General features: G+C 42.3%; 1 protein-coding gene across 1 annotated transcript; it reads left to right on the top strand.

Annotated features, from left to right (window-relative positions):
* The first annotated feature begins 7,441 nt into the window (after positions 1–7,441).
* LOC135554956 (ras-related protein Rap-2a-like) lies at positions 7,442–9,053 on the top strand. Its single transcript, XM_064987340.1, has one exon. It carries the CDS (start codon positions 7,542–7,544, stop codon positions 8,166–8,168), a length of 627 nt encoding a protein of 208 aa, XP_064843412.1. The 5' UTR covers positions 7,442–7,541; the 3' UTR covers positions 8,169–9,053.
* Positions 9,054–10,096: the final 1,043 nt, after the last annotated feature.

Consider the following 10,096-nt stretch of genomic DNA (forward strand, 5'->3'; position numbering starts at 1 on the left):
GAGCAGGGGGTTTGTTTGTCAAAGTAAAAATATTGATCTGCTCTTTGATGAATGCACAAAATTCAGGTTGCTTTAGAAGTGTAGGATTTAGTCTCCATCTATATGCTCCATTTACCTTGGTAGGAATGGAGATTGATAATACCGGAGGAGAATGGTCACTAAGCAATCTGGGGAGATACTCGACATCTAACACTCTATGAAACAGTTGTGTCGAAAGTAAAAAGTTATCTATGCGTGTGTGTCTTGTGTGGGTGTGAATAAAAAGAGTAGTCCCTATCCTGTGGGTGCAACTGTCTCCAGATGTCTAGTAAAATGAGATCTTTCATGAATGACATGGTGAGCTTGCCGGCTTTGGTAAGAAGTGAGGGTTTATCAGAAGACCTATCAAGAACTGTATCTAAGCAAAAATTAAAATCTCCTCCAACCAGTAGCCGTCCTGGTGGTGCTTGAGCAACCTGAAGGAAGACATTCTGAATAAACATATGGTCATCGAAGTTAGGAGCATAAATATTCAATAGGGTCCAAGACTCTGAAAACATATGCCCCTGCACCAAAACAAACCTGTCAGAGGGATCAGAGATGGTGTTGTTGACGCAGAAGGGGATGTGTCTACTTATCAAAATTGCTTTGGATGCAAAAACTTGTCCTACCCATTCCCTCTTCAATTTCTTGTGTTCACTGGCTGTAAGATGTGTTTCTTGTAAAAACACAATGTCAGCCTTTAATTTCTTAAGGTATGTATAGACTCTTTTCCTTTTAATCGGGCTGTTAAGACCTTTTACGTTGAATGTGACATATTTTAGTGGGTTAAGCATAGGTTGGGTTTCAAATATGTAACTGAATAGAAATCTATCATATGCAGATAATTAGGAAATGTTTCAACTTTGGTTTGAGCACAAAAGTGACCTGTGTGTCTCTTTAGGAAGGAAACAATAAACATAGAAAAAAAGAAAAAATAATAAAAATCCCACCCACCCCGATTGTCAGACTAGAACAACAGTCCCAACAATCAAACATGAATACACTTGTAGAGATACGTTGCTGCTCGCTTTCCATCTTGCTCTTACTAGCTAAACCTTGGCGTAAACTAAAACCTGCGAGCTCTCTAAATTGAAAACAAACGTTGTGAATAGATATTTATGGCTGAATATTTACTGCTCACGGTAAGGGATGCTTGAGTCTCTTTACGAAAGATTAACATAAATGAGGGGGAAAGCAGTGGGCCTAAGCCCACTTATTGCTTCGCCCAGTAGATATGGACTAAACCAAAATATACTCTCCTGTAAATGTAATAGAACTCACCCCGGGAAGATACGGTTAGTTGAAAATGTACAAATCAATTAAAGTGACCGGGAGATACCAGCAGTTCAATCCGGATAAGAGAAAACAAACAAACTGCGTTTTATCCCCCAGAGAGACCGTTCTGGCTCAGACGTTGCTCAGTTCTTTGAGAAAAGTGTGCACTTCTCCCGGTGTGTTGAAGAGATGGCTTCGGCCTTTGTACTGAACTTTCATCCGCGCAGGGTGGATGAGGTAGCCGGTGATGTTCTTCTCCTTCAGTGCTTTGGCGGCAGGTCTGAACTGCTTGCTGCGTCTGGCGAGATCCGCGTTCATATCTGGGAAAAGGCTGACCCTCTTTCCATCGATGGTGATGTCCCCTTTGGCTCTTGCGAGTTGCAGTATCTTCTCTCTGTCTTGGAAACGGAGGAACCTGATCAGGACGGCTCGTGGGGGCTCATCTGGCCGGGGTTTCGGCGCTGATGTTCTGTGGGCGCGTTCGATTTCCAGCGGTTTGGTGAAGTTGATTATGCCTAGGACCTCCGGGATCCATTGATTGAAGAAACGGACCGGGTCACGGCCCTCGCTGTCCTCATTCAATCCCACCACACGGATATTACTACGTCTACTCTGGTTTTCCATCTGATCTACTTTGTTTTTGAGGTAGGCATTGTCCTTTTGCAGTTGTGTCAAGACCTGGTCATGTCTAGCGATGGTATCTTCAACTGTGCTAATGCGCAACTCTGCCTCAGTCGTTCTCAAAAGGAGATCTTTCATGGAGGATTTCAGGTCGTCAATGGAGGAATGGAGTTCAGCCGACTTCTTATCGATTTTCAGAGAAAGACCTCTGTTACCATCCTGAATTTCCCGGAGGAGAGGAGCCAGCATGTCGGCAGGCTCGCAAGAGGCTGCTGAGAGCAACAGTCTGGAACTGTCGTCTGAGTTATGAGGGCTAATGCTAAATTTGCTAGCTGTAGCGTTATCGTTATCTTGGGAATCAACAACGTTTTGGTCGTCCTTCTTGCCTCTCGGTCGGAGGTCCATGGCTCTTTGGGAAGGTAAGTACTTGACAATTTATCTGCCGATGTTAGAATATTGTTTCAACGTTGCTATTTAGGTAAAAATAGAATAACTTTGAAGAGCTCGGTTTGTCAACGTCTGCTCAGCTCCGCGGCATCACGTGCTCCCCAGGTTTTTCATTCTTAATACATTTGCAACAATTTATAAAAACCTATTTTTGCTTTGTCATTATGGCGTATTGTGTGTAGATTGATGAGGGGAAAAACCTATTTAATCCACTTTAGAATAATGTTGTAACGTAACAAAATGTGGAAAAAGTGAAGGTGTGAATACTTTCTGAATGCACCGTTTAGTGTACGTCTGCTGCAGAGGAACAAGAGAGAGCCTTAGAACTGCTCAAAAGATGTTGGCACACCATTTAAAAAGAAGATGGAGAACAAGCTATAGGATGAGAAATACCAGAGTTTTGTCGCAGATAGAGCTGATTATTTTATTTATTTTTCACCAATTGATACTTGAAGTCACAGGATCGATATTAAATTGGCATACTCTACTGTATAGATTTTTCCCCCATCCCTACTTTAAAGCCTGGTCACCTCTGCCAACACAAGTGACAGAGGACCAGGTACCCAAACACAATGGAACAATAAGAGCCGATAGAGCGTGCGACTGATGTGGTGTATTCACATCAACATACATACATCCTGTTAGCACTCAAAATAACATCCTATAACAAAGGCCTATAATCCTACCAGCTAAACATTACTTCACCACCTGTGTATATTGGTATTTTGGCTTACTAGATCAGGTTACTAGGTCGTTTTTGCACTACATCTTCAGCAAAGGAACAGCTGCTTGCTACTGGCAACTGATCCTCTAGCCTACATCATTTATTCCATTTCCCTGCCATACATGTGCACCCCCTGTTTTTCAATGCCAATTTTCTGTGCATGCGAGCATCGTAATCTACACACACACGCAGGTAGCCTAGTGGTTATAGTGTTGGGCCAGTAACCGAAAGGTTGCTAGAGCTGACAAGGTAAACATCTGTCGTTCTGCCTCTGAACAAGGCAGTTAACCCACTGTTCCTAGGCCGTTATTGTTCATTAGAATTTGTTCTTAACTGACTTGCCAAGTTAAATAAAGGTTAAATAAATATATACAAATAAAATAAACAAATAAAAAGGATTGCTTGCTGAACACTTTGAGAGCCCATCCCCCTTCAACAGTGTGTTCTTAGAACAGGCTGTTCCTAACATCACCCATTCACACCCATGCATCATCACTTACACCTCTGGGGCCGTGAAAGCAACACACCAGCTCAGTATCACAGCAGCTTGGGGACTATATATTCTCTTTTGCTGTCGTTCTCCTAGTAGTGGTAGACATACAGGGGAATTTAGGGGGAAATTCTAAGTAAACACATACAGTGACAGGACTCTAATATTACTTTCTGGACTCTTTAATAACTGACAGAGTTGAGAGGGAGCTGAATTGCTGGGGGACACCGAGCCATCAGTAAACACAAGTTTCGGTCTGGAAAGGACAGTACTTTTGAAAGGGCCAAAAAGTAACAGAAATGAGGCCAGACTAAGCGAGGAAACGTAGAACATTCAACTAAACAGGAGATTAATTCAACTAGATTTGACCTTCAGGTTGAATGACTGGAGCCCAGGGAGGACTTTTTTTATTTGACAACTTCCTGTATGTGACAACTCTGCACCAGAAAATATATAAAACATGCCTTTGGATGACAGAGATGATGACTTGAGACAACAGTGCGAAGCAAGGCTGCTAGATTAAGCTAAAGGCATACACTTTCTACCCAACTCCACTCACCATTAGTAATAGGCATCACATCTGCCTTGAGAAGCAAGTAAGTCGCTCTGGATAAGAGCGTCTGCTAAATGACTTAAATGTAAATGTAAAAGCAGCCTGGATGTTTTGTCTAGCTACCAGTTCTTCAACTTCTTCATAAGATCTTCAAAAAGGGAAGGTTTTCACCCTAGTTTTCACCCTAGTCATGAAACGTGAGAAACTGTGTTAAGACTACTACAGACAGTCTCAATCCCATTTAGCACAATAGTACTCAAATGAGATGGCAATCACTCTATAACCCCCTCATATCACAATGCTGCCATAATGCTACTGAAAATTACAATAATTCAGAGAACAGCACATCAGTAATCAACACTGTGAATAATGATGAGGTTAATAAGGCACAAATCCCTGCTCATTAAATAATTGTATCTGTTGTATCATAGCAACATTTTATAATCACAGCACAGTAAGTGAGTGAGTGAGCGAAGCCAGCTAAAGTAGATGGGCAATTCCACGGTAACAGAGACTTTTCACTTTCAAATGTATGCAAAACCAAAACCAGTGACTGCAACGTTTAAAATAAATAAATAAAACATTGTAATGAGGCTCTTTCAAGTGAATAATTGAGTATGACAGCTGAGTGCAAATCAAATCAAATGTTATGTCACATACGCGTGTTTAGAATATGTTATTGCGGGTGTAGCGAAATGCTTGTTTCTCTAGCGCCAACAGTGCAGTAATATCTAACAAGTAATATCTATCAATTTCACAACAATGCACACAATACACACAAATCTAAAGGAATGGAATTAAGAATATATAAATATTTTGGGTAATGTCAGAGCGGCATAGTCAAAGAGACAGTAGAATAGGATAGAATACCATGTGTACATGAGTAATGAGATGAGTAATGCAAAATATGTAAACATTATTAAAGTGACTAGTGTGCCATTGCATGTAATATAGCAGGAGGGTCCACCCATGAAGACACACAGACAGACTCCTTAGCTGAGCTTTGAAGACAGAAGTCCTCCAGAAGAGAACTTTAGTGGAGAGGAAAGAGACTACAAAGCCAGCTGGTGAAGGAGGGAGGGCAATGGGAAAATAAAGCCCTCTCTGCACAACACACTCATTGTCATTCCATGCAAATTCTCACTCGGTGTCTATGTGGCTTAACGAGAGCCTAAGTGGCCATGAGGGTGATTTGAGAGAAAGCCTCCTACGCCACGGCCAGTCGAGGGCGTACGTAGTGGGACTCCCAGGTCCAGGCCGCCTCACACAGGACCAAAGGGAGAGATGAAAGAGCCACTCAACTTGGTCCTCAGTGCCAGACATGTGAGCTGGGCACTGGGATACACCAATCTATGGAATGACCCCTATGATGAGCAATCCCACTGAGTGATGCAATACCCTCTCAATGTAAGGGGAACTCCCACTGTGACTCTGGCTTAACTGGGACACAGCAGGATGACAGAGACATAGAGATAAATTGCATGCAAGACGAATTGCATAAAAATGCATTGGGATTTGACTAAGTCAAAGTCTGGATCCTTCAACAAATTCCTATAAACAGTAATAGCGATTAACACAGACGTTTCCAGGCCAGAATCCCTTTTACAGCGCTGTTATAACAACCTCCACTTTACCTGTTCAATCAGCTGTACATTTGGATTGGCTATTAGAAATACAGATGCATTGACAATTCTGTAATGGAGAGGAAATCATGCATATTTAACAACATTTTCTTTCACAGATCTCTATGCCATTTTCTCTGAGACAGTGACACAGTACCGGCATTTCCTCGAGTGGTGTGGTTCATTTGAGACCACAACCTTTCAAAACGTGTTGACCATTTGGGTCTGGCGGGTCACAGAACGATGAGCATCAAATAACTTACTGGGATCCTGTAGGAGGTGGAGGGCTGAGCTCGACTGACCACACAGACTGCTGGAAAAGTTTACAGGAAAAGCTAGGGTCTTACTGGAGAATGAGTAGAGCTGCTTTCTAAAAGAAACTGAGCTCTTGAAGGCGCTCTCTCACACTGAGCTGAGGAATGGAGAGCAGAAGGACACCGAAGCCTGATAACCACTTGATAACCAGGCTGTGGTAAAGAAGTAGCTGTATCCATAGATACACATATGTACTCTTTCGTACAGTTTCTATGTCTATCAATAGCTCAAAGTACAGTATGTACTAAGGCAGAAGCCATACTTACAAAGATATTGGAATGTATCACACAATGCATCAAACATGCAAGCTCCCTTGTCAACACCTTTCATAGGCTTTCAATAAATTCATTCTGCCGTGCTCACTTAAGGTCCTAAGTGTTGTAAAAGATGAGTGGTTAGTTGCTGGTCCTTTATGATCAGCATGGCATACCAATGATGTCATATAAGAAATTAACATGCAACTTGTGTTATCTTAATTTGATCTCTTGTTGCAGAGAATGTGGAATGCAAACTTGTACTGTTTGAGGTTTAAAAAGGCTTACAAAAGTTTGTAATTTCCACTTAACAATTTCAAACTTGATTTGCCCTAACAATTTTTTTTATCAACCCCTACAAAAATGCCCATTAATTATAATCATTCACATTTCCTGTTGGTGCAGGATTCATTTTCCTACTGTGAGAAACAGGTCTAATTAAGATCTGTACATACATATTGCATAAAGGAACAGTCAACATAGATTCTATAGTACACAAACACATAGGCTGATTTAACAATCCCACACACAGAGCAGATAATTGATTTTTTGTGTGCAAAAGGTCTTATGAAAGTATATCATGGGTATACAAAAATCATGGGTATACGAAAATCATGGGTATACAAAAATCATGGGTATACGAAAATCATGGGTATACGAAAATCATGGGTATACGAAAATCATGGGTATACGAAAATCATGGGTATACGAAAATCATGGGTATACGAAAATCATGGGTATACGAAAATCATGGGTATACAAAAATCATCTCACTGCAAACAATGCATCCTACATACACCTGCTGGTTTGGGCTCACTCCTATCCATCACCTCCCTCCTTCGCAATGGGATTCTGTCATTTCCATGAGTCTTTCTGATTGGCTGCTTTGAATTCACTCAAAGAGACACTCCGCTCTCCTGATTGGACAAGAGCAGGAGGGGGCTTGGAATCTCTGATTGAGAAAGACCATAAATAGCATGCACAGGCAACCAGACATACACAGATGCAACTGCCAGCTACTCTCAGTGATATACTACTACAACCTACCACACTGTCCCTGTTCACTGACTAACTCCAGCAGCTTCTGCAGCAGAGTCCAACTTCTCCATCCTCTCAAGGAGAGTTATTTTGTAACAAAATCAGAATTTTAAGTCTTCAAAAAGAAGACAGAAGAAGAGAGACAGACAGTGTTAGAGGAAGTGTGTCAGAGGAAGTCATCATGTCTCTAGAAGTGAAGGAGAAGACAGAGGTGCGTCTGGTGTTCCTGGGGGCGGCCGGCGTGGGGAAGACGGCCCTGATCAGCCGCTTCCTCCAGGACACATTCGAACCCAAGCACCGGCGCACCGTGGAGGAACTGCACAGCAAGGAGTTCGACATCGGAGGGGCCAAGGTCACCATCCACATCATGGACACCAGCGGCAGCTACTCCTTCCCAGCCATGAGGAAGCTCTGCATTCAGAACAGCGACGCGTTCGCCCTTGTGTACGCCATCAATGACCCAGACTCCCTGGAGGCTGTCAAGAGCCTGCGAGATGAGATCCTGGCGGTCAAAGAAGACAAGTTCACACCCATCGTGGTGGTTGGCAACAAGACGGACCGGCATGGCGAGAGGACGGTGTCCAGCGAAGACGTGCTGTCCACTGTGGAGCTGGACTGGAACAACAGCTTCTTGGAGACATCTGCCAAGGAGAACAACAACGTACTGGAGGTGTTCAGGGAGCTGTTGCAACAAGCCAACCTGCCCAGCCGGCTGAGCCCCGCACTGAGACGACGCAGGGAGACCTTCCCCAAAGACGGCAACAAACGGCCCCCCATGAACAAGACCAACAGCTGCCTCATTTCCTAAGGCAGAGGGGCTGGAGGGGTCTGACAGACAGACAAAGTCAGACAGGGGTCAGAGAGGCTGAGGATGGGGACCCGAAGCTGGGTCAGTGTTACAGACAAACACAGTGGTGTTGAATGTGCTACTACTACTGCTGCTATAGACCGTGCTGCTGAGTTGGAGTCTGACGGCTTCAATTCCCTGTAAGCCTCCTCATCTAACCATCCTAAGTATCTCCACCACAGCATTTCCACTGAAGTAGAGGAAAGGAACACTGACTGTTAAAGGGGAAGCGGAACTAATGACATCACACAGGTGCGGGACATTGATAAAGCTGAAACTAAATGAAAGAAGTGCAAGAACACTGAATGTCCTGAATGTGGTGGTGTCATTGTTAAAAATATACTGTGACAGTGCAAAAGTGGCAATGAGCTTACTTTGTCAAGTTCTCAATCTATGTCCTACTATGTTACTGTTGTGTTTGCCTTTTGTAAGTGTCGACGGTGTTCACTTGCAATAACTGTGAAGATAGACAGCTGTGACTAATTGGGCAAAAGCTGCATTTGGACATTGTGTCATGAGAGTTTTTTTATTCATCAAGTGAAGTTTCTTTGTGACAAATCTTTATTTTGCTTGTCATGGCAACAAAGCATAGTATGTTCTGAGTCAACTCTGGTTGCGTCCCTCATTCTATAATACCAATTTGTTGTTTGGCAATATTCATATGCACTTGGAGTTATTTTGCACAGATATCATTATTTATTAAAAAACGTACAAAATGTGTTAAAATATAAATTATATAGAGTGTATTGTTTTTCTATGAATATTTGAAGTACATGTTGATGATTAAATCATGTTTATTCACCAAAACAGTATAACAAGTACGTTATGGCTTTATTACTTGTTGTGTGTATATATATATATATATGGTCTATTCATGATAAATAAATAATTATTATATATCAAAGTATTAGTCATGGTCATTTTCGGTGGAATCATTTTGGCAGGTGCTTATTGGAAACGAAAGTGCAATAAACTAATGGCCAAGTAATAACACATCTGGTATGAGGTGTGACAAGGACTTATTTATCATGCAAACATCAAATCTCTTTACTCAAGTCAAAACTCAACAAGCCAGAAACTGTATAACAGACTAGCCCAGAGATTATATTTAGAACAACTTACAAAGCAATACCCCCAAAAATCTGTCCATTTCCAGTATGATTGCAGCAGAGACCTGGCCAAGCTCTGGAATAAATCAAAAGAACATAAACAAGCATACAATCAACAAGACACAAATGTGGTTATGCTGACAATAAAATCAGCTTCAGTACCAGGGGTGTAGAATCATCCCAAAACATACCAGTATCACAAATTCAACAAGTATCCTACCTCTTCAAGCATCTTCACCATCCTACCCATGCTAGATTATGGAGACGCAATTTGTAGATCGGCAGGTAAAGGTGTTCTCAAGCGGCTTTACCATTCGGCTATCAGATTTGCCAACAATGCTCACATCAGTGCACTCTATGCTCCTCTGTAAACTGGTCATCTCTGTATACATGTCGCAAGACCCACTGGTTGAAGCTTATTTATAAAACCCTCTTAGGCCCCACTCCCCCTATTTGGGATATCTACTGCAGCCCTCATCCTCCACATACAACACCCGTTCTGCCAGTCACATTCTATTGAAGGTTCCCAAAGCACACACATCCCTGGGTCGCTCCTCTTTTCAGTTCGCTGCAGCTAATGACTGGAACAAGCTGCAAAAAAACACTCAAACTGGACAGTTTTATCTGCATTTCTTCATTCAAAGACTCAATCATGGACACTCTTACTGACAGTTGTGGCTGCTTTGCGTGATGTATTGTTGTCTCTACCTTGTTGCCCTTTGTGCTGTTGTCTGTGCCCAATAATGTTTGTACCATGTTTTGTGCTGCTGCCATGTTGTG

Source organism: Oncorhynchus masou, chromosome 15 (genome assembly GCF_036934945.1).
Source record: "Oncorhynchus masou masou isolate Uvic2021 chromosome 15, UVic_Omas_1.1, whole genome shotgun sequence".
Lineage (NCBI taxonomy): Eukaryota > Metazoa > Chordata > Actinopteri > Salmoniformes > Salmonidae > Oncorhynchus > Oncorhynchus masou.